General features: G+C 39.5%; 1 protein-coding gene across 1 annotated transcript in view; it reads left to right on the forward strand.

Annotated features, from left to right (window-relative positions):
• Window positions 1-25,043, forward strand: part of KCNH8 (potassium voltage-gated channel subfamily H member 8) — a gene marked incomplete at both ends in the record, with an annotated part of 202,445 nt that overhangs the window by 74,900 nt on the left and 102,502 nt on the right. Inside the window, one exon of the mRNA XM_082479203.1 lies at window positions 9,769-9,900. Within this exon, the coding sequence (XP_082335329.1) occupies window positions 9,769-9,900 (132 nt within the window). The remainder of the gene's footprint in view (window positions 1-9,768; window positions 9,901-25,043) is intronic.

Consider the following 25,043-nt stretch of genomic DNA (forward strand, 5'->3'; position numbering starts at 1 on the left):
CCTTCCTTTTCCCCCCTTCCCTTCCCCCCTTCCTTTTCCCCCCTTCCTTTCCCCCCCCTTCCTTTTCCCCCCTTCCCTTCCCCCTTCCTTTCCCCCCCCTTCCTTTTCCCCCCTTCCCTTCCCCCCTTCCTTTTCCCCCCTTCCTTTCCCCCCCCTTCCTTTTCCCCCCTTCCTTTCCCCCCCCTTCCTTTTCCCCCCTTCCTTTCCCCCCCCTTCCTTTCCCCCCCTTCCTTTCCCCCCCTTCCTTTCCCCCCCCTTCCTTTCCCCCCCCTTCCTTTCCCCCCCCTTCCTTCCCCCCTTCCTTCCCCCCCTTCCTTCCCCCCCTTCCCCCCCCTTCCTTTCCCCCCCTTCCTTCCCCCCCTTCCTTCCCCCCCTTCCTTTCCCCCCCCTTCCTTCCCCCCCTTCCTTTCCCCCCCCTTCCTTTCCCCCCCTTCCTTTCCCCCCCCTTCCTTTCCCCCCCCTTCCTTTCCCCCCCCTTCCTTTCCCCCCCCTTCCTTTCCCCCCCCTTCCTTTCCCCCCCTTCCTTCCCCCCCCTTCCTTCCCCCCCTTCCTTCCCCCCTTTCTTTCCCCCCTTCCTTTCCCCCCCTTCCTTTCCCCCCCTTCCTTTCCCCCCCTTCCTTTCCCCCCCTTCCTTTCCCCCCCTTCCTTTCCCCCCCTTCCTTTCCCCCCCTTCCTTTCCCCCCCTTCCTTTTCCCCCCCCTTCCTTTTCCCCCCCCTTCCTTTTCCCCCCCTTCCTTTTCCCCCCCCTTCCTTTTCCCCCCCTTCCTTTCCCCCCCCTTCCTTTCCCCCCCCCTTCCTTTCCCCCCCCTTCCTTTCCCCCCCCTTCCTTTCCCCCCCCTTCCTTTTTCCCCCCTTCCTTTTTCCCCCTTCCTTTTTCCCCCCTTCCTTTTTCCCCCCTTCCTTTTTCCCCCCTTCCTTTTTCCCCCTTCCTTTTTCCCCCCTTCCTTTTTCCCCCCTTCCTTTTTCCCCCCCTTCCTTTTTCCCCCCTTCCTTTTTCCCCCCTTCCTTTTTCCCCCCTTCCTTTTTCCCCCCTTCCTTTTTCCCCCCTTCCTTTTTCCCCCCTTCCTTTTTCCCCCTCTCCCCCCCTCTCCCCCCCTCTCTCCCCCTCTCTCCCCCCCCTCCCTCCCTCTCTCCCCTCCTCTTCTACCCCCCTCTTCTACCCCCCCTCTTCTCTTCTCCCCCCCTTTCCCCCGCTCAGTAGTCATTAAGAAGTTTTATTAAGAAGTCTTTCTCTTAAAAAGCAATATAGTTGCAGTGCAGTCTTGAAGTGTGTAGATGTTTTAGAGACAGTCTCAGCTTCTGCAGCAGAAGAGGCAGACAGGGCAGACTTCTGCTCCTTCAGAGAGCCCTGGCTTAAATTCTGTAGAGCCTCAGGTGAAGCGGTCAACGAAGGCCTGTGAGAAGACACAAAAAGGGGATGAACTTCAGTTAGAAGTTAAAAAAAAAAAAAAAAAGGCAGTAAAATCCCCTGCGTGCAATGTGATCTAAAACATCTGAGATCTTTTGCTGTAATTTAGTGAGACTTCAACAAGACTGCTGCTTACGAACTGACGGCACTGATATTTTGTTCTGATGGCGCTTGCGGTGACATTGGTTAATAGCTTCTTTCAATAGCAACGTGATTTATTAAAAGCATAATTCACTGCGAAAAGATTTGCTCTTCTAGAAGCACATTGATAAGTAAATAAAACCGTATGAGAGTTTCCTGCTGCTTACTGCATTGCTACAAAGTGATGGGCTCTTCGTTGCTTACAGATGCTTACAGATTAGTGTTTCCACACAGGCACCCTGGGTTTCCAACTGCACTTAATATGAATGGCTGTTAGTAATACTGAATACAATTTTTAACTTTTTTTAAAAATACATTTCATTATGATACTTTTTACAAATCCATTTTTAGGAAGAGGTGTAGGTATTTATTCTGCAGTGAGATGTTTGCACTACCTCAGACTGGTCACTCTTGAAATTTTCTCACAATTTTATGGCCACTCTGAGGCTGCTGATTGCCTACGTTTTATTTTTAAGAGTTTTACATCAAGCTTTAGCTAAAAGCTGACTTGTATCCCCATGCTGCACCATGCCCAGTTAGGCTGTTCTTTGGATAAAGAAAGATCAAAGTGCCATTTCTCCAGATGACTACCTGCCTCCCTTCTGCTGACATTTCCTTATGTTGTTCATGATCCCCAAATCCATGTACTGGATCATGGTGCGGACTAATTGTCACTTCTTGCGCTGACAATTGCAAGGAGTTCTTGCACTAGCTTGATAGTTTTTTGGAAGAGCAGCAGGAGCCTCATGGTAGCACCGTGTATTGAACCCCCTCACTGAGTTGGCTGGGGAATCGCAAAAGCAGTCCGATTTTATAGAGCAGTTAAGTAATTAAAAGGTTAAAACCTACTACTTTCCAACTGGCAGGGTTACTATAATTCTTTTCAGTGGTCAGGCTCAGACTCTGTTTACAGCATGTGCTCACATGGATTCAAGTGGTGAACTGGGAAGATTAATCCTCTCTACAGCATTACGTAATTCCTCAGTGTGTGTTTCAAAACCCTTCTGTATAAAAATCATAAACCTGACAGGATGGAGGTATCAATCCAGATCCACGACTCAACCCTTTCTCAGGTCCCAGCTTTAGGCCCTTCCTTCCAGAAAGGTGCCAGTGGGCAGCACGACAAGTGCAGGTTAAAGTTCTTGAATCGTGGGCTCAACAGAAAATCCTCGAACTTGCTTAAAGCAGCTGATTAATATTCACGGGTAAAACTAAAATAATTGACAGGAATTATGGAGGTACTGATATTCTCGTTAAGCAAAAAAAAACCTCTCTGACCTGACGTTGTGGAAAAAGAAGTGGAAAATAAATGATCAGTTTCTAAAGTGGAGCTTTGCAAAGTAAGTGTACAAGTAACTAGCAGAATCCCCTCTTTCTCTATGTAATGTCTATTGAAAGCTTTATGAATAAGCATGAGGCTGGGACCAGCACTTCTCCCAGTGCTGGGAGACCTCCCATTCTGCAGACTCCAGACCTTCTGTTTCGAGGGGCTGCCACTGCCAGAGACACCAGAATCAGAGTCATGAAAATATCTTACATGAAGATAATTTTGTTGATATTGTTATCACTTGTTATTTGAAAAAGTGGAAAATCTTCTTTATAGTGTAGTGGTCTGTTTTGGTATTGCCGTGTTCTCGCTTACAGGAAATTTTGTGTCATCTTTGAAGCTTCTTTTTAAGAGAATAAAATAAGGAGCTTAAAAGCACAGCAATGTCATTTGCAAACGTGGTTGTGTTTCGATGAATGTGGGCTACACCTCTTCCTCATGTCAAAATACCAGACAATTTCAAAAGGATTAGGTAGCTTATAGGGAGAAACTGAGAGAAATGAAAAACAGTGTATAAATACATGTTTTTTTCAGGTATATGTGTATATATGCAAATATATATGCACACATACATACATACATGAATATGAGACATCATCCTGGCTTAAGAAAATTTCTTCCTTTTTTTTCCAAGGGACAAAAGTGCATCTCTCTGTAGGCTGCGAAATCATATTTACTTCTGTGATTACATCTACATGATGGATTAGGAGCTCTGAAAATCCAAAAGGAATAAGGACCATAGGTTGTAAGCACAGTTCTAACAGATTTCAAAAATATGGTAATCAAGGGAAAGAAAACTTTGCTCATTTTGGTATTGCTCAACTCAAAGCAATAACAAAAGCGGAATTCAACTGAAGAACGTAAAGACTAGACTGCTCAGGAAGGATTAAGCCTGACTATTTCTGAAAGAGTCCATACAAAGATATCGAAGAAACAGTATTTTATTTTGGGTTTTGTTGTTTGTTTCTTTTTTTTTTTTTTCACTTTAACTATAGATAGTGGATATTTAATTGTACAAATAGACTGTCTCAATTAGTGCTTTCCCAGGAGTCAGCTGACAAATGCTGAATGCCTTGTAATATTATGACCGTGACAAAGTAATGATCTTTGGCAGTGGAGGCAAAGTTGCAGGCTGCTAATATTAATGAATCTGCCCTGAAGCCTTCTGCATTTAAACAGAATCCATTTCATTGACTCCACTGAATTTTTAGATAATCCTGTGTATTTTGCTAATTGTTATAAATGTAACCTGGTAAATGTATTACATCAGGGAAGTACTTATCTCCTTAAATGCAGTTTTCTTTACTAATCTGGATGGAGATAGGAAAAAGAAATTAGAGTGGACAAAAAGTAAGTAGTACACATAAGGATAATGAATGTCACATGGTTTTAACAGGCATTGCTTAGCTTCTCTTCTTTTGCTCAATGAAAATTCAAATGTAACCAGAGGATTTTGAAACGGAGTTTCATTAAGTAGGAAAGATAGTGGAGTTACAAAGAGAGAGACAGGAAAGTGGAGTAAACAAAGCTGAAATGTAGATGTGGTGGAATCCATAAATTAGTTCGTATGTAAATATGCACAGCAGACTGTATGAGCTGTTGCACACAAAAACGCGTAAAGAACATTAAGGTTAGAAAAGTCAAGCAGTCAAACTAGGAGCTGCCATATCCGAGGCAGTCTGTGTCCACGTTGTAATAAATGGAGACTTTGAGGTGGTGAGTTAAGCCTCTCTCTGCTTAACACCGGCAGTTTGCAGGAGAGGCAAGGATAGGAGATTGCTGTGCTGAAAAGTGTCTCCTCTGAGAACATCCTTTAATTCTTTCCATCATGGCAGTGATGGAAGAAAAAGTTAGACCTCATGGGCAATGTCGCAAATGAGTCACTGAGTTACCTGGAATTAGAGGGAGCAGAGCGTAGGGGCACGGAAAAGAGGGTAGAAACACATGGAGGGGGGATTTGCGCATTCTCTGATGAGGTGTGGTAGATTTGAATAATTTCACATGGTCTTCATAGCTTATACAGAGGGATGCAGGGATACTTTCAATGAAAATTTCTAAATCAGCTCCACAGGATTAATACTTACTTATTCGTACTGAAGTGCAATTTTTACTTTGTTACTAAGGTATTTTACCTATCACCTTCCATCTACTACTGTATTTTGGTTTAAGACATTCTGGAATGGATTTACATTGACTGGTAAAACTTGTAAGGAGAATTACTTGCAGGATACAAGCATGATCTGTTCACCATACAGAACGTGGGCAAACAAGCTCTTGAGCCTTCTTTACTACTACTGTTAGCGCAACCGTCAGTGTCCGTATAAGTCAGTTACCTGACAGTCCATGTGTGTTCTTGTTAGTTTTCTTGCAATATCATCAGACCAAAGACTGTCACTAGGATATAGCACACAGGCTGTCATCTACAGTAGCAGAATTCAAGAAGAAAATGGGTACATGTTGTTAATACATACATATGGTTTCTGGGAAGATGATGGAGAAGAATGAGGTGCTTATTTGCTTAAAGCAGCAAAACCTCACATTAGCTGTGTTAATTGATCATTGTCAAAGATGTGTTATTTACAAGAGAGAAAGTACTCTAATTATAGCTAAACTTTTCCTTCCAGCTCCATTCCCTTTCTGTTTAGTTCAATTGCATTTTTTTTAAAGCATTGTTTTCTTCCTTGCACTTTGCTCTCCTCAACAAAATGTTGACACCTTGTCAAAACCCCAGAACGTTCAAAACCAAATGTTATCAGTGATGCTGGGAATCTTTGGATAAGCTAATGAAAGAACAAGTTTGGTTTCCCCAGGCAAAATCTTTGGCATCCTGATCTGTCAGTCTTGGATTCCACACTTCCTGTAGTGGAGAGGTGGAAACAATCAGGCTAAAACTTCACTGGCCGTATCATGTACCCAGCAACAGCTCTATTTTGCTAACAATTAGTAGCTCTGTAAATGAGATTGTGTTGTATGTTGAAGATGTAGCAGCACCCTTATTGGCAAGTTATTACAGTTATGTATAAGACAATATTTTTATCTTTTTCTTTTACATAACAAATCCCTGGAAATAAAATGGTGTGGTTTAGGGTTTTTTTTTTAAGGCTTCATGCACATTTGCTTAAAAGAACATTTACTTTACTAAGTCAAGTGCTGAAATGTAAAGAAATGTGCCAGATTTATGATGTCTCTTATGCATATACAATGATAATTATTACTTGAAGAGTGATTGTTTTGTTCCACAAGACTTGTATATCTAATATGCCAAATATTTACACCTTTTATGTTTTCTTCAGGTACCTGGTTTCGTAGGCTACAAAAAATTTCATTTGGCTAGCCTGGTGTGTTATGAGCAGATGCAGAGCTTTGTGAAAGAGCTCTGCATCTTAATCCCTCTTCCTCTCACCACAGAGAGGTGGAGGTAAATCACAGGAATTTGTTCATTTTTTATTACCTGCCCTCGAGTGATGGAAGGGGCAATACAAGCTGCCTTGGTGTCTGTCTTGGGGGGTGGTGTGGCAAGCTAAGTCCTGGGGAAGTGAAGGTCTGGAAGTGGATATAACCTCTGATGGTTAACACGTGGCAAAAAAAGGGAAGAGTTAAGCTTGAATGCCTGGGCAAAACTGCTTCCAGGCTGGCTACAGCAAAAGGAGAACACAGTTTGCATCAGTGTCACTGGTTCCAAGTAACTCATAGGAACATGTGTGGCTAAGAAGATAATTACTGCAGAAAAGCTCAAAATTTTGAGGAGATGGATGCAGAATGTAATTACTTTATTTAAGAATGAAATAAGTTAGTTGTCAATAATCCTATTCCATTTCTATATGATGATACCTCTGCATAACCCAAATATCCACCAAAGATTTCCATTCTGAGTATTTCATTGAGCATTTCTGGGGTGGGCATGACTAAAGATTGAATACACATAGCTCAACAATAGGGCTAATAGTCGGAATCTGTTCCTTGGTTTAAGCAGGCCTTATTTTCTGGTAAAAAGAATGCCTGTCTCTGAAGGCTATTGGCATACTGATGGGAGGAGTTTGTGTAAAATCTCTCTTTTAAATTCTTTGGTCTGTTGACCTTTGTTTTGATGTCAGTCTGGGGACAGACTTCTAGCTGTCGGAGCGAGGAAAGGTAGAAAAGGGTGGTTGAGAGAGTGACCATAAAGCACTCTCTTTTTTATGTATGTATAAAAGGTGAACTATAAACAAATTGCTTTGTGATAAGATTGTGCTTCATTTGGTCTCTTTTCTGCTTTCCTGTGATGTGCTTATGTAAGCCTTGAGGATATTAAAATATATTTTGAGCCTTCAGTTCATAATGCAAGAGAAAAATTAGGCTTTCTCCAAGAGTGGTGGCTTGGAGCAATAAAGAGAATCTGTATATAAATAAACCTCCAAAAGAAATTTCTTTGATAGACAACTCTTGACAATATAGAAGACCTTTGTATGCACCATCTGAAGCAGGGAAGGAATTTCTGTCTCACAGATGAGTGCACTCAAAAGAATTGTAACAAAAGAGGGCACTACTTTTTTTTAAGAGTAGAAAGTTCTTCTTTTGGCTTATAGAATTATATGATGCTGGCTTTCAGTAAAAGCTATGTAATGGATTGCATTGGATCGGTATATTTTTTTCCAAGAACGCTCCCCAATAGTGAAAGATAGCACACTTCTGTTCTTGACAAAGTGCAAGCACATATTATAGAATCATAGAATGGTTTAAGTTGGAAGGGACCTTAAAGATCCCTTAAAGTTCCAACTCGCCTGCCACGGGAAGGGACACCTCCCACTAGACCAGGTTGCTCAAAGCCCCATCCACCCTGGCCTTCAACACCTCCGGGGATGGGGCACCTATGACTTCTCTGGGTAACCAGTTCCAGTGCCTCACCACCCTCATAGTGAAGAATTTCCCCCTGATATCTAATCTAAATCTACCCCCTTCTAGTTTGAAGCCATTACCCCTCGTCCTATCACTACAATGCCCTTGTAAAAAGTCCCTCTCCAGCCTTCTTGTAGGCCCCCTTCAGATACTGGAAGGCTGCTATAAGGTCTCCCCCAGAGCCTTCTCTTCTCCAGGTTGAACAAACCCAACTTTCTCAGCTTCTCTTGATAGGACAGGCATTCCAGCCCTTTGATCATCTTCATGGCCCTCCTCTGGACTCGCTCCAACAGGTCCATGTTGAGGACTCCAGAGCTGGATGCAGTACTCCAGGTGGAGTCTCACAAGAGCAGAGTAGAAGGGTAGAACCACCTCCCTCGACCTGCTGGCCATGCTTCTCTTGATGCAGCCCAAGATGCGCTTAGCTTTCTGGGCTGTGAGTGCACATTGCCAGCTCGTGTTGAGCTTCTCATCCACCAACACCTGCAAGTCCTTCTCCTCAGGGCTGTTCTCAATCCATTCTCCACTTAGCCTTTATTTGTACTTGGGATTGCCCTGACCCGGGTGCAGGACCTTGCATTTGGCCTGGTTGAACATCATAAAGTTTTCACGGGCCCACCTCTCAAGCCTGTCCAGGTCCCCGTGGATGGCATCCCTTCCCTCCAGCGTGTCAACTGTGCCACACAGTTTGGTGTCATTGGCAAACTTGTTGAGGGTACACTCAATCCTACTGTCCATGTCGCCAACAAAGATGTTAAACAGCACTGGTATGGTCCCCTGAGGAAATGTCACTCATCACTGGTTTCCACTTGGACACCAAGCCATTGACCGCAGCACTTTGAGTGCAGCCATCCAACCAGTTCTTTATCCACCGAGTGGTCCATCCATCAAATCCATGTCTCTCCACTTTAGAAACAAGAATACTGTGTGGGATTGTGTCAAACTCTTTGCAGAAGTCTAAGTAGATGACGTCTGTTGCTCTCCCCTTATCCACCAACACTGTAATGCTGTCGTAGAAGGCCGCTAAATATGTCAGGCATGATTTGCCATTAGTGAAGCCGTGTTCGCGGCCACCAACCACGTCCTTATTTTCCACGTGCCTTAGCATAGTTTCCAGGATGATCTGCTCCATGATCTTGCCAGGCACAGAGGTGAGACTGACTGGCCTGTAGTTCCCCAGATCTTTTTTACCCTTTTTTAAATATGGTCTGCATTAATGGCAAACTTATGAATGATGTCATTGGAGTTGAACAACATATCTTGCAAAGAGGACGTGTGATGCAATCAGTGACAACAATAACAATTTATTTTAAGGAGTATAATTATGTAGCAGGTGTGGGAGAGAAAGGTTCGCATGAACTAAAAAAATTGCCAAACTTAAGTCTTAGCAAGATGAATATTATAGGCAGTTAAGTAACATAGCTGATATTAATTTCACAGATGATGTGTGGTATTATAAATCTCACCATCTGTAAGATGCAAAGAGTTAATTCTATTTCTATTCTAAGTCTGATGCCTGATTAGTTTAAATATCTTTGAATTAGTGGAATGACGCTCTGACTATCAGGTCTTCTGTCAAGAGGTTTTAATGAGTATCAAGTCAGATGATTAAGTTAGAATGATTCTATAGTAAACATGGAAGCTTCAGATGTCAAGTTAACAAAGTAAAAACTATTCCAGTAAAATAAGCAACATCAGTTGAGAGTTCAAAGGAAAGCATGGTTTCAGAGGAGTAAGCAGCTTCATTAAACTCTATTAATGATCCCTATAGACAAATTTTGCATTTAAATTAATGCCTTGCTTCTAGAGAAAGCAGTATTACTGAGCTTCAACCAGTGATGCAAAGAGATTTACGTGAGCTGAACATCTGTGATTCCCTGACTACTGACCTCCTAAATAAGATTTTTTTTTTTTTTTAGAATTACATTAGTTGTAGATTTAGTAGTTCACTTTTTTTTTTTCCCTCTCTCTGCTAATAGACAGCTGTTTGAATTAAATTCATTCTTTATCCTTTCAGGGTCTTCATTCTGGTGCCTACTGGATATTGTTCCTATAAAGAATGAAAAAGGAGATGTAGTACTCTTTCTGGCCTCTTTCAAAGATATAACAGACACAAAAGTGAAGATTGCTGCAGAAGACAAAAAGGAAGGTTTGTGTGAATTGCAATAACACTAATAAGAATGAGCACTGATAAGTTTTTGAGAGTTGCACCTACATGAACTCTCTCTCTCATGTACGCTTTTCAATATAGAGACTTTCTAGCTTTCCAAAGGAGAAGTTAACATAGGACGTGGAAGGGTAAATAATCTCTTGAAGTTATTATTTTTAATTATTTTTTTTTTACGTATTGGTCCACGTTCTCTAAACATGGAATTCAGAGGACAGAAAACTTTGTCCTTAAAATTAAATTTGTTTAAATGTACCATGACTTAATTCATTTACTTTCTGGATTTTCAGAGGTGCATTTTGAAAAAGCTAGACTGTTTCAAGCATTCCTTATGGGAACCTGATTTCAACATGTCTGAGAGATGAACGAATGCTTTTTTCCTGTTTTTCTCTAAGCAGAATATACATCTTTAGAAATTATTTTGCCTATTGAGAAGCATGACTATTCTTGTGTCATCTTATTTTCATTACATTATATTAAATGATAAAATTTATTATGTCTTTAGGAATATCCAATATAAGAAATACGTTATCACATTTATTTGCTTCTGAAAGGAAACAATGCAAGGCTTCTCTCATGAATTTGGAAAAAGATTGTGTTATGTTAATGATTCACAGCCACCATAAGATAATTTTGACTGTATAGTGTAGTCAAGTTTTGATAAATTCTGCTAACACAAAGCAAAGGTAGTGTGGGGGGGATGGAGGTAATGCAGTCAGCATTGACCTGTGTTGTGCATCAACAGCAGTGAACTTATTCCAGGGTTATATTTTGAACAGCTATACTAAACCAAGATGTTAGTTTTGCAATTTTTCAGTGTCAAAGGAACTGTCTAGAAAAAGTTTATCTGTAGAAGGTAAATTAATTCTGTAAAATTTCATTACTGTTGAATTTTCCAATCTGGTACTACTCTGGGATTTATTTTAATTTTCCACCCTGTGATAGACATTTTATTTCTGCATATCTCAGAAACTATGTAGATATGGCCTTCAGACTCCTTTTCTCCTTACGGGTTTTTGAAGTAGGGGAACAATTAGGAACAATTAGTATTTAACTTTTTCTGATTTTTAATTAGTTTTTCAATAAAATAGTTATATTTCAGTTAGAAAGAAGTGTAATTCAGCATTCTTTTACAACATTTTAGTACTTTAAAACAGAAAATACTGTGCTTCCTAGTGCTGCTTGAATATTCTTTACTCAACGTTTATGCTTACAATGTCTGCCTCTTCTGTACATTGGGACAAATAAGTTCACCTTTGACTTACTTTTCGGGCCCTGAATAATGGAGGGGGATATTTTTGCACCCTTCACTTTTTGCACAGAACATATTTGAGAATTTCTGAGCTGCAAGACTGAAGAAAGGCTTTGAAGCAGTACACAAATACATTTTGCAGTTTTCCTTATATCCAATTTCAGCCAATCACTTCAACCCAAATAAAATAGTTAAAATATAAAACATATTTTATCTAATTTCTCCTTAAGCCTTAGAAAGCCTTACACTTATGAAAGTTTTAGAAAGCAGTTTATTAAAATATGATATGTGGGGCCATGTAGACGAGAGATTGTCAGAACATCTGTGCTCTAAAGGCTAATGATTTACCTTATGAGAGATGCAAATTTTCAGGATACGCTCAGTGAGAAATCACATTTAGAATGCCACTGATGACTTGAAATAGATATATCACTGATTACTTGTAAAATGGCAGCTATTGTTTATCTGATAGACATTTTATAGCTGTACGTTTATTTCAGGAGGGATTTCAGCTTTTGATGTGAGTTCATGTTAAATTGTAAATCTAAGCAGATCTTAATTCACATTTGCTGTTGCACATTTAAAAATTAATACTTCTCCTACTGTGTACTGACAGAGGAATGCACTTATGCAGAGCTACATTACACCAGCAAATGCCCATTCAATTGCTGTACCTTCTGGATATCAACATTTGGCTCTCCTGTGCAATGTACTCTTCAGAGCACAATCTTGAAACTTGGTTTTTCCTTCTCTTTATACTTATTTTAAAACCATGGCAATCATTTTATGCTATGGTGATACTTGTTTGCATCATGGCAACGGAAAGTAGTACTCAGTGTGGGCCTTTGCCAAATAATATATTTTATGTAATATAGTGACATAAGAAATAGGATTTAACCATTTATTCAAAATATTTACAAACAATTCCAGCATTTTAAATTTATGTAAATCTACATAGCTATATAAAAATAAATTTAATGGTATGTTAGCTCTTTGAATAACATTCAAATTCTTCCTATGGAGCGTGATTCACTAGTCCTCTAGTGGTGAACATCATCTTATCATTGTCAGAAAAGAATTCTCAGTACAATCTATGCACCTGATTCAGTATGTGAAATTTCAGAATGTTTAACTTCTAGAGGTAATTGGTTCTCCTTTACTTAGTCCAAACCCACTATCAAGTATATAGGATGTACCTTGTATTAATAGAAAATTGAGTTTGTGTTTTGTTTAAAGGTATTAAAGATCTTCAGTGATCCAGTGTTCAGTGATTAACATCCATTGCAAAGTGATTGACCCACATTGCCAGATATTATTTTCACAGTTAATATTGCTAAAAAAATAATTTTACTTTTTCAAAGGTAACGGAATTAGTCCTTTCAAAAATTGGATAACTTATAAACTTGGAGTTGAAAGCCAGCTCTTGCTATAAGATAATTGCCATTATGTGAAGTTTTCTATGCCCTTTTTGGCATATCTCTTGTGGTTAGATTGTGTACAAGAAGCAGAACTTAGACACAAACATGCTTGGCGTGAAACTCTTCTGCCTACGCAAGGCTGTGGTATTAATGTTTTTGTTTCAGTCTCTCTCTTCTCTGCTCTGCCCACAACAGGCTTTGATAATTTGTATGGAACATTAATAGTCACATTCCATCTCCCTTTAATTTCTAAAGTCCTTAGAAAGCTTATCTAAGAAAATATCCTTTCCTCCTAAGTCTGCCCTGGACCCACTGGCATTCCACCAAGCGTGTGGCAATACACCCTCACTGGTGGTGCCTCCAACAGTCTTCTCCAGACTTATTCTTCCTCACGTCTTTCCTACCTTTGATACCACCTGTTTCTTCTGTAAAATCTTGTTATCCTTGTACTTTCACAATGACACCTTCTTGAACTTTATGTCCTGGCTTTATGGCCTCTCTTTTCTTGTTGATTGTCTTTTTACTTTTGCAGACCTCAGGAGTTGATACCCTCTTCGATTTTCTCCAGACCTTCTCTTATCTGTTTTATCTCATCTGTTCACACAACTTCACTTGCTCCTTTGTGCTAATGTGCCTTGCAAAAGTCCACTTTTTTGCCTGATTTCCCTTTACCCAGCCCAAATGTCAGATGTCGTCTGTGACCTTTTCTTTTGAATGTCTCATTCTGAACACAAAATTAACAGATTGTTTTCTGTTCTCCTGTATAAAAGTTTCCAGTGAAATCAGCTCTATCAGCCAATGGGAAAAGCAGACTTTGTCCTAAGACTTTCATAAAAGAAAAAGGCAAAACCACACACCTGAGAATTTTGGAAGTCTTTAGGAAGTGCTGCAACAGTCAGCAACTCTCGTATGGCTTCTATTGTTTGGTTTGGGTTTTTTTAAGTTAATTTACCATCCTCCTCCATCCAGCCCCACACACCTCTTAATTGTAATGTTCTTAGAGGCCTCAACTTTTAATATTGGTAATTTGCTTTCAACAATACATTTCCCCTACCTGCAAGTTTATTGTAGAAACACTTTGTACACTTTGCTTTCCATCTGCTTAATAATACCTATAATAATTTACTGTTGGGAAAAGCAACTCAATAGCTTTTCTTCCTAAACTTGGGCTCTTTAATCAAATTGATGGTCTTTCCTTTCCAATATACAGGAAAAGGGTTTTTTATAAACACAATGATTCGTTCAGAAACTGCTTCTTAGACAGTTCTATGGGAGATTTATTTTAGCATCCTAGCTTACAATGAGCTAAATTTTGGTAAACTGGTTAAGAGTTCCATTGTCTTTTGGGGGGAAAACTGATTAAAATGAAAATATCGGACTCTAAATCTGGACTCTAATATGGTATGGCTGGGTCACTGTTTTTATATTTCTGTATATGAACTTTCCGTAACACACTTGGACATGCGCTGGAAGTCAGTGAGATTAAAAGAATCCAGGTAGGGAATTAAGAAATTAAATCAGTCTGTGACTAATTTTAGATCTCTAAACTGTATGCAAATACGTAATAATTTGGGTAATAGAGATGTAGAGTTTCACTGCTAAAATTCCTCTGTTGAATGACTCATTCCAAAAAGCTTCCTTTAGCCTTCATTGTTAATCTATTTGTTGCTTTTTTCTTTGAGAAAATTTTTAGCACTTTGCTTGAAAACAATTATCTTAGGACAGATTTACTCAACTTTATTCCCGCATTATTACAAAAATGTGTGCAATAGGTAGTAACCACAGAATCACATGATGGTTGAGGGGGGAAGGCATCTCTGGAGATTGTCTGCTCCAGTGCCCCCTACTCAAAGTAGAGTCAGCTAGAACACGTTGCCCAGGACCGTGTCCAGATGTGTGAGGAATATCATGAAAGATGGAGACTCCCCAACTTCTCCAGGCAGCCCGTTCCAGTGTTTGACTGCTTACAAAGTAAAAAAGCTTGTTCTTATAATTAAACAGAATTTCATGTATATAACTGTTGTGCCCATTGCCTCTTATCCTTTCACTGGGCACCACAGAGAAGATCCTGGCTTTGTCTTCTTTAGCCCTCCGATGTTTCTGTGCTCCAGCCTGAACAGTCCCAGCTCTTTCAGCCTTTCCTCCTATGTCGGATGCTTCAAACACCTTATCATCTTTGTGGCCCTTTATTGGATTTTCTCTAGTATGTCCATATTTCTCTTGTATTGAGGAGCCCAGACTTGGACCCAGCACTGCAGATTTGCCTCACCAGTGTAGCAGAGGGGAAGGATAATCTCCTTTAACCTGCTGGCAGCACTCTTCCCAATGCAGACCGCAATGCTGTTGGCTTTCTTCGCTGCAACGGCACATTGCTGGCTCGTGTTGAACTTTGTGTCTACCAGGGCCTTTGGGTCCTTGTCTGGCAATCTGGTTGCCTGCTGGTTGGCCCCCAGGCTGTCCTAGTGCATGGATTTATTCCTCCCAGATGCAGGACTTTGCAGCTTCCTCTGTCGAACTCAATGAGATTCCTTTTTGACTCATTTCTCCAGCCTGTCGAGGTCCCTCTGAACCTTCTTGCAGCACAAACATCTGATGGAACAACTTCTCACTCCCAGATTGTATCATCTGCAAACTTTCCACGAGTGCACTCTTTCCCATTTTCTAGGTCATTAGTGAAGAAGTTAAACCGTATTTGCCATAGCATCAATCCTCTAGCCATAATGCTATTGAGTGGCTTCCAGCTGGACTTCATGCTGCAGATCACAACCCTCTAAGCCCTGCAGTTAAGCCAGTTGTCAGTCTACCTCACCAGTTCCTCACTTGTTTGTTGGTCGTTGTCTTCTCCCCACATTGTTCCTAGGTTGAAGGCCTCCTTGTTGGGTTGTCCTGCCTGTTGGTAAAGATGCTTTTATGCTAGTATTAACGTGAATTAAAAGCCAGACTACACCCTTTCCCACCATGGATTAAACTAAGCTGCAGTGTTACGGTTTAACTGGCTAGCTTTTTCTGGCTTCTTATTAATCCTTCGGTCTATACAAACTTCTACAAAAACAGATTTATTTTGATTACACATCATTTGTTAGAGGGAGGGGTTGTTCTTTTCAGTGTGCCAGAAGTGAAATACCATGTGCCAAACATTTTGCATTCCAGATTTTTATGTAAAAATTGTCTGTTGGGGGCAGAGATGGGCTCCTCTTCTAAGAAATTCTGCAATATGCACTTTGATTTATTCTGCTTAATTACTGTCTCAGCTACTTCGTGATTGCTCATGCTACAGCAGTGAATATTCAGGGCATAACTATTCATTTTAAAGCTCCTTACACCACTCAGGAGGCACGATATTGAGAGGAGGGACATACAGTCACTTAGATGCACAGTATTCAAAGCAGATAAAATGGTTTCAGGATGCGTGGGGTACCATGTGTTTCTGTCGATGGAGGAGGGGGGATAGAAACAGAGTTTTACCCCAACTTTCCCACTGCCCAAAGGAAGAACGTGTTGGGGAAGCGTTTATTCTGCAATGATTCAGTTACATCTTCTCTAGGATGACTTTGCTCCTGGCTGACCATCAAAGTAGGAAGGGTCTTGAGTCTCTTCTGCCCTCAGTAAGAGAAACTGCTTTCCTCCTGGTCAGGGCATGAGAGCGTAAACACTTAGGGGACAAAAATAGAGCTGCCTTTCTACTCCCTGTTCCTGTAGATTAATGTGAGCTTATAGATTCTCTCCCTTTCTGCTTTCCACCTTCTTACACAAGCAAATAAGTTGAACCTTTAGAGACATATGAATCTTTACGGCCATTGTTTTAACTTTTTACCAAGTGTTAAATGAGAGTGGCAGTCGCACTCAGAGAGGCACAGGGTATGTTCTGGAGGTGAGGAAGAAAGTTTTGTTTTTGGTACATGTGGAGTGAAAATAAGAAAAAAGAAAAGCAAATAAACTCTGATTCTTGACCAAACGGAGAGGAGCAGACTGTATTTTGGGATATCCTGGAAGGGTGAGAGAATATGTGCATTAGCAACCAAATAGTTCATTGACTCACCAGTTCCTGGATAAACTCGTGCAATCACCTCTAGGTTTTCCTTAGAAACCAAGTTATCAAAATGGGGGGAGGGAGGAAAGTTGTTTGAAATTTTTTGTTTTGTTTTGTTCTTCATTTTGCTGCTTTTCTGTTTGTTGGACTAAGTTGATGGCAGTGTTAGTGGCAAATATCTTCAGATTTTCCTTTTAGAGTTTGCTAGCTCAACCATGTAAGATTGACAACAGAAAGCATGGAAGAAACAGGGAATATGTTTAATATGTGAGTTGCCAATCAGAAGAACTCTTCAGAGTTATGTGTATGGTAGGTGGGGATTTTTGGGTTTTTTTTGACGGGCACAGAGACGTTTCTCTGAGGAGGCAGAGGGTTTGCAAACCTTTGTACATAAATATCTTATTTCTATGGAAGAAATCTGTAAAGGAGGAGATGTCTTTAAAGACTTCCACAGGCCTAAAACCAGCCTGGGGTCTTATATTTTATTAATTAAAAGAACACGAGGACTACAATGCGTATTACATGTGTACTTTGTGTTCAGAAAGACAAATAAAGGAACTTGGACCATTTGCAGAATTCACCTGTAATTGCAATTATACTGAACATGGTTCCTGCTGTAGCTCCTTAGAGCAACTCTGAAGTCCTATAAAGACTTGGCAAACAAGACCTATTGCAGGTGAGTTTTGTCTAGCTGTAGCAAAGTGAGATGCTTTTTCTTAAAAAAGCTGGTTTTCTCCCTTTTTTTAACTCTAGACAAGTTGTATTGACCACAAAACATTTTTATAGGTGACTGATCTGGTTCTGAATTGTAGATAAATACATTAAGACAACAAGTCTTCATTTTCAAAAGACTTGCTTTCATTACAAGATATAAACTATTCAGGTGTATATATTCCTGTTTTCACTTAAGTGAGCAAAGTTATACTTTACTGTCAACTTCTGTGCAAATCTTTTTTTTTAAATTAATTTGTGCAAAAAACCGTGATTATGAAATTATGATCACATGATGATTACAAATAAACTTCCTTAAATATTGTGGAGGACAAAATATCAGTAAATAAAGTATGCAATTGAATTAATGGAATTAAAGGAAAAAAGAAAATTTTTAGGTTCAGTGAGATAATGTCCTTAAACACTACATCCTTGCACAGAAAGACAGACAATAAAAAGTTTCTCTGTGACTTAAATAATTGGAAATATTTAAACTCTAGCATTTTTTAAAAATATTTCAAATATTCTCTGTATTATTACAGTTATGTTTTTGTTCATAATGATAAAAGAGCGTATCACTTTGCCATGAGCTAGCATTCACTGTGGGAAATACAAACTATTCCAGGAAACAAATGTCACATCAAAAAACAACTGAAAGAATAAGTGATGACCCAGCTGTAAATTCAATACTACATTTTGCTCTGTAAGAACTACATATGACCACTCATTTCAGTTAAATCAATAGACATGTCTCAAATTTGGTGGCATAATAAAAATGACAATTTTCCCCCTTGTGAGATGACTCTCTCTAATTCTGTAGTAATAAGCTGGAAAATGAACTATTTAATTTTTAGTTGGATTATTTTACTTCATTATAAGAGATTCTGTAACTTTTTCTAAAACCTGAGAAAAGGCAGTGGTATTAATAAATAGGTAAATAGCTTAAAGTCAATTCACCTTCAGAGTTGTTCTGCTGAATCTCAGTCTATTAGAAGGAGTTGGAAAAAAGGTGTGTCTACTTTGATTATTATTTTTTTTCAATTCTAAATTTTATGAGATAGGCCTAAATACTGGCATCCAAAAAAAAAAAAAAATATTTATTTAGGAGTGTACACCCATCAACCACCAAAATGGAGGTGGAGAAAGATGCTTTCTTCTGGTCTTTGCGTGTCTTTTCCCCCCTACGCATTTTTCCTAATGATGGAAGAAGCAGCAGTTCAAAATGTGGTTAATGATATCTTATCTCATAAGCATACTACTGTTTCAAGATCTTTCTGTTCCATGAAACAGTAGTAGTAATTTATACTATTGCTTCTTTTCTCTGCCTGTTCGAAGCTGAATTTTCTCTGAAGGCACAATATTAAAATCATACAATTGATTCTGTGTAAAATGGGTCCATTTAAAAAATATTCTGTAGAAATGTTTACAGTTTTTCAGCTGGTATGTGCGTTAAGTACGTCTTCTTATTGAATCAGTTAATCAGTTAACAGAATAAAAAAGTTGCTGAAGGCTAGCCTGGGTCCACCGTACAGCTGATAGTTCTGTGAATACTTGGTGGTTGTTGACAGAAAGAATGTGTCATGCGACCAACAGACCTTCTGAAGCCTATTGCCCATGGTAGGGTTTTTATCCTGTCATTAATACCAAAGCAAGCTTTCATCAATTTTCTCTTTATTGACACCTGCCGGTGTGCTGTCCCCTAGACAATAATATCTGAAAGTTAGCTAAAGGTTTTTAAAAGCCTAGAAAAATACATAGCAGACTTCTGTGCAATCTGTTTTTGAAGGGGTTTTTTTGTGTTCATTCAGAATCCTTTTGTATTGCTTTACCCCAGTTGGCTCCTTCGGAATTTAATCGGGTTTGGGGGGTTTTTTGAGGGCTGCCTATGAAATGTTTTTTTCGTTAATGATACTGGATATGATTAAGTACTACTGTGTTTCCTGTAGGCATAACTGTATTTGTTTTATGGCATGTGGGTTATTCATGGGCATCTATACAAAGATCACACTTTCTGCTGCGGTTTTCCTTATCCTATAATGCAAGCGATGAGGGTTTCTCAAGACTTGTATTAAAAGGACAAAAAAATCTTGACTGCACTTCTTACAGGAAGCCTTTTATAGATAGAGTTCTAAGATTAATAAATGATGGAGAAATTCTTTAATAAATGGTTTGTTGAACCCAGGATTAAAAAGGAACAGTTCAGTACTTATACAATATCCCACGTAACATCTCGCTGTGCGCTCAGGCCAAGCAGCTGGGTTATGACACCCAAAACATATACACAGGAAAGATAATGGGGGAGGTTTATTTCCCTACCTGATTTCAGAATACAGCAGTAGGAGACATCAAGCAGGTACATGAATGTGCCACTCCCTCTGTGTTTTGAGAAGGGAAGGGTCCAAACAGCGGTAGTTTGAAGTCACAGTCTTAGCCCAGTTACTACCCTTTTTCACGGTGCTCCAGCATGTACATGGAGCAGCATCATGGATCTCTTCAAGTCTGTCCATATCTGGATACTTCTTAGCAGTGACGAAAGTCCATTTGTCCAGTTCCACTTTTTTTGTTGTTGTTGAAAAGGAAATCTAGTTCATACATTCAGAAGGATATTATTTCAGTGACACATTTTCTGAGGTGGGAGCTGGCATTATCTGCTGGTTTATCTCATGATTGACTTCAACTTTGTAAAAAATGAAATAAATAAAAAAAATGTCCTTAGCTACTCTACCAACCTATCCAGTCCTCTGAGTAAAATGCTAGCAGAATAAAAATTTTATCCTGCTCCTGGACCTCAAAAGAGCTAAGAAAAAGTCATCTCATTATTTTATGTAAGACTATTTATAAAAGTATACACTACACTATTAAGTAAACCTAAAAAATATAATTTTTCCAGAAAGCAGGCACAGTAGGGTCGACTGTCCATGTAAATCCAGAGATTGTAGCTCACTGCTTTTTTTCAGAACTCTTCCTTGAAAAGTGTTTAAAGATAGCTATATTGATACTATCTGTCCTATTTTTACCTACATGGACAGTCAGGTTTGCTGCATGTCGTGACTCGAGATGGTCATATTTATACTGTTTGAAGAGGACAGACAATGTCTCTGAATCAATCTTACCCTAACAGCCCCACCTGGCAAGCAAAAAGGACAGCAGTGGCAATCAAGTAATTGGGGCTGATATATAACCCTGAGCATGGAGCTACCGTGGTTGTGAAAATGTAAAAAAGCAGTGAACAGTTATGGTCTTTTTCCTAGTGGTGAACTCTATCTTTTCAATGGCTACTGTACTCGAGGGAGTGAAAAAAAATGCAGAAATACTGCTAAAAGGTCCAAGTCTGCAGCCTCACAGCCTTTAGGATAACTCTGTCCTGTTGGTTTTTGGTAGAACTACCTTCTGTGAATGAAATCACTCAGGTTTGCATGTGTTTCCAGGACTAAACCCTCAGACTACTTTACCTTGCCCCTCTCTACCTCATTCGTGTATTGTCAGTATATTGTGTACTGGGTTAAATTTGAGAGGTGCTGGTTGCTTTTATTTGTTCCCTAACTTTATGATTGCTTAGGTAAAAACAGATAAATCACTTGGATTTTCCTGTGTAATATGAATGATATGGTAGATATTAATTTTTTTCTTTCTCATCCATGCACGCTCGTATAGAAAACTTTCTGTGCTAATGACCCATGATCAGACTGGGAGATGATTCTGTACAAGAGCATGTTGGTCATTTATTCACACCAGAGGGAAATCTTGGTAGTGGTTTTAATTAATGTATATTCTGTTGTGATAATACGTAACCTGAGGAAAAAGTGAAGACAGTTCTTTCCAAGGGATACAAATTAATGCTGTGAAAAATGAGGAAAACTACCAAAGCTGAGACATTTTTTGTCGATAATGCACAACCTTTCTGGCCAGAGCAGGTTAGCTTATTTCGGTATTTGGAAAGTGATGCTTTTCATGGTCTCTCTCATGCCACAGCTCGTCTGCTATGGAGTGAGCATAATGCCTCTGGGTCACATCAGAGTTACTCAGAGTAGACAGCTTGAATCCACTATACAAGATTATGGTGGGTCCGCTTGTATGTGATGGATTTACTTTCCAAGGAAGCTCCTATACCCATGCAATTACAGCCAAGCGGGGCTGGAGACCTGGAACAAGAGCAGCGTGGTATTCAGGTGCAGCCTGCTTGTGCCTGTGGAAAAGTTCCTGGGCCATGAGCTGGATCTTGTCACCCTCTCAGCTGTCCTGAGAAGGAATGTCCCCGGGAGCTGGCTGGCTGCAATGGGCGCCATCAACCATGTGTTGAGCAGCCCTCCTCCTGGTCCGGCTCTGCCAGAGGAAGGACTTGTGATATCTTTTATTTGTTACCACCTGAACTTCATGACTGCAAGAACAGCATGACTCTTATCTCTTGTTTGATGATTAAACACTTTATTTTACATTTCAAGCATTTAAATGTATCATACTTTATCTGGGGAATAAGAACATTATAAACCATAAAGTATTCTGGACTATATCCGACACTATGCTCTGACTACTCTGATGTGCTTTGAAGGAGAGCAGACATAGATTTGGGTTTAATTTGGTCAGTAAAGCTGAGTTTACAGTTCTTTTGCATTGCTAGGGCAGCATACACCTAGTAAAGCTTATCAGAAGTTGTCGGGGTTTATTTTATTGATTTGTACCGAAGGAGTAGATTTATTTTTTTTCCAAAGGGACGAGAAAAGAGTTATACCTCCACGTTCTATTAACTTTAAGTGGAAGACTGATGCCTCATGTTCTTACAAAAGCACAAACAGAAAAGTCAACGGTTACAAAGATGTTTGTGTCTGATTGCGCTTTTTTTACTGCAACTTTCCCTTACAGGATTGTAAGAAGTAGCCTTAAGCTGTTATGAGACTAATGTTAAGACTTCTGAGGTTGCCATGTGTGATGGTTGTGGTGCTGCACCACTTGAAAGAAAAAATAAGCAAGACAGCAAGAAGAGTTAAAAAATGTATTACCGCTTTTCTGATCAAAGAAAAGGGAAATTAAGACTGAATTGCAAAGCATCCTTTTTAAGAGCTATTTTGGGGAGCAGATTATCATCGCATAGGAAAGGGTGTGTAGGAGCTCCAGGAGATAGAGCCCCAAATCTGAGCTTTTTTTAGAGCAATGATTTCTCACAGTATTTGGGGAGACGAGAAATCCTTTTGATTTTAAGCACAGGGTAAAAATAAACCAGCTGTATTTAAAGTGACGTTCTGCTTATGCGTGGATTTACTATTGTATCTTTTTGCTAAGCTCAGCCATGGAAAGAGAAAAGCAAGTCTGTCAGGTACCTAAAGTTTTTTAAGAACTAGAAAGAAACAGCTGGGTGTTTATAAAAAATCAACTGTTTCCTTCAGAATAGTGAGTAAAAAACCTGAGTGTGACAGGAAAAGAATGAAACAAACAATAATCACACACATACAAAGGCACACCTGGTGAACTACATAGTTTACTAAGGATCAGGATTGCCTCTTTTCCTAAAGGCACTGGGAAGATCAAAAGAAGAATTCACAAATGTCATTCATTGATTTATGTTATAGGCTATTGTTACGTGCTCTACTAATGGAATTGTCTGATGGGATCTTATCTGCAGAGGCAAATCGTATTTTTTTCCCTTCTAATAACTACAATAAAAAATCTTTACCATTTCTGTTTAAGAAGAAAAATATTACTTCATAATGAATGTCACACTTTCCTTTTTTATCTGCGCTTAGCCATCTCTAGGAGTTGAGTGACTTCCAATATTAACATAGAGGTAACATTAATCCTTTGCAAAGAGTGGAATCAGCATGTGATGGAAGTCACTTGCTGTGCAAATATGAAAATAGTATGATTCGAAGTGCCATATCAAGCCCCACAGTCTGAGCAGGTTAATGAGTACAGAATTCTTACTGGCTGGAATGCTAGACCTACGCAGGAGAGATGGGATCCATCCAAAGCAAAATATTATCAGGCCACTGGCACATGAGGTTGCAAATCTTACAAGGAACTTGTTTTTATTTAAAAAGTGCACAGAAAATGAAAAATCAGTGTCAATAAATGTATAGAAAAAAGAAACAACTTTAACTAAATATGCTTACGCCGACTGTCTCCATAGTAATTATTGCCGTCCTGGAAGGAGATGGATTTACGGACAGCTTTCAGCTCAGTTCTCAGCTTGTAAGAAAAAGGCAAATCTGAAGTTAGGAGTTACTAAGAAAAAAAATGAAGGCATTCTTACATTATTGTATTAGGCAATTGTGCATCCATATCTTGAAAGTTGCATTCTGGAAAAAGGAGTTACTAAAAGGATATCTTTAAAATGGTTCAGGAGATCCAGGAGGGGTAAAGAGAAGGTCTTCAAGGTTGACCAGAGGTAGAGAGCTCCACCTGCACACAGGAAGAGCCTTGTATTGCTGGGGATGCTGAAAGTACTCAAAGAAACGCCACCTGAAGGCACCATGCCTGCCTTCTGCAACACAGTTCAGTGTGGGTTTCACAACACATCACATCACCTGGGCTGCTACCACCTACCAGGATGGATTGTCTTGTGCTTTGTAGGCTAAGGATATGGTGAGGTATTAGACGTGAGACATCATGAGGATGAAATCTTTAGCTAAAGAGTCCTGAAAACATTCTGGCCAGAAACTTGGGAAGGGTATTTGCTCACTTTCTCAGCCTGCCTCATAGCAGATCCGCAGCATATGTCATTGGCTACTTTGGGAGGCAGGACATTAAAGTGAATGGACTCATCCAGCATGGTAGTTTGAGAAAGGGAAGAGAGAGAGGCCTGTAAATAGTTTTAAAGAGAATTTCAAAGTCATATGACAAAAACATGTTACTCCAGCTGTCCAACACTACAGTGGAGACCTGATTCAATAGACTTAAATTCATTTTTGCTCAGAGAAACAGATAAGTACTCTGCTCTCACCCCAAATTTCAGAACACTTCTAAAATTTAGAGTTTTAAATTGTTAGATAATTGGGATGTGAAAATTTAAAAAAAAACACATTCATTTACTTGAGTTTAAATAGCCCCTATTGTTTTACCTTTCTTCATTGTATCTGGCACCTGTATGTTTTGCAGCCCCACCTCCAGGCATCCAACTTGGAGATGGGAAGTAGGGCCTTCTCCATCTGCCTCCTCCAGCTTTCGAGTAGCTATTTGGTTTTGCAGTGCAATGTTTCTTCCTTCCTTTTTATTTTTCCTTTTTCTTTTTTTTTTCCCCATGTCCTCCTTACTGACAGGTGAAAAACCCTCAGCTGGAGAGGGCTCTTGCATGAGTTACATGAAACTTTTTTCACTGAGAATTTTGGGAAGTTTAGCTTCCTACACTTTTTGTTATGTATGGCTTTGTGTTGTAGAGCCAAAAATATATCAGTCTTGTATAATTCAAATCTTTCTGGCTTTTCGAGACAGGTTTCAAGATGTAGCTGTTTTGCTTGTTGATAATTTCTGGTTCTGCTAATTTTATTTTTTTTTTCCCCCCTTAATCTGTATGCATTGAATTGACTTTAATTAAACCTGTTTGACAGACAACTTCTTCCTTTATTCCCATAATTCCTTTTCTCTTAATCCTGACACATCACAAAATGTCTGCTTTCATTTACCCTGGCATCAATTCACTGTAATTCCATCAGAGTCACTGGAGTTACTTTGAATTTATTGCTGTATAAGCAAGAACAAAATTTGATCCCGTGATTGACAATTA

The sequence above is a fragment of the Vanellus vanellus genome (assembly GCF_965231255.1).
Source record: "Vanellus vanellus genome assembly, chromosome: 2".
NCBI lineage: Eukaryota > Metazoa > Chordata > Aves > Charadriiformes > Charadriidae > Vanellus > Vanellus vanellus.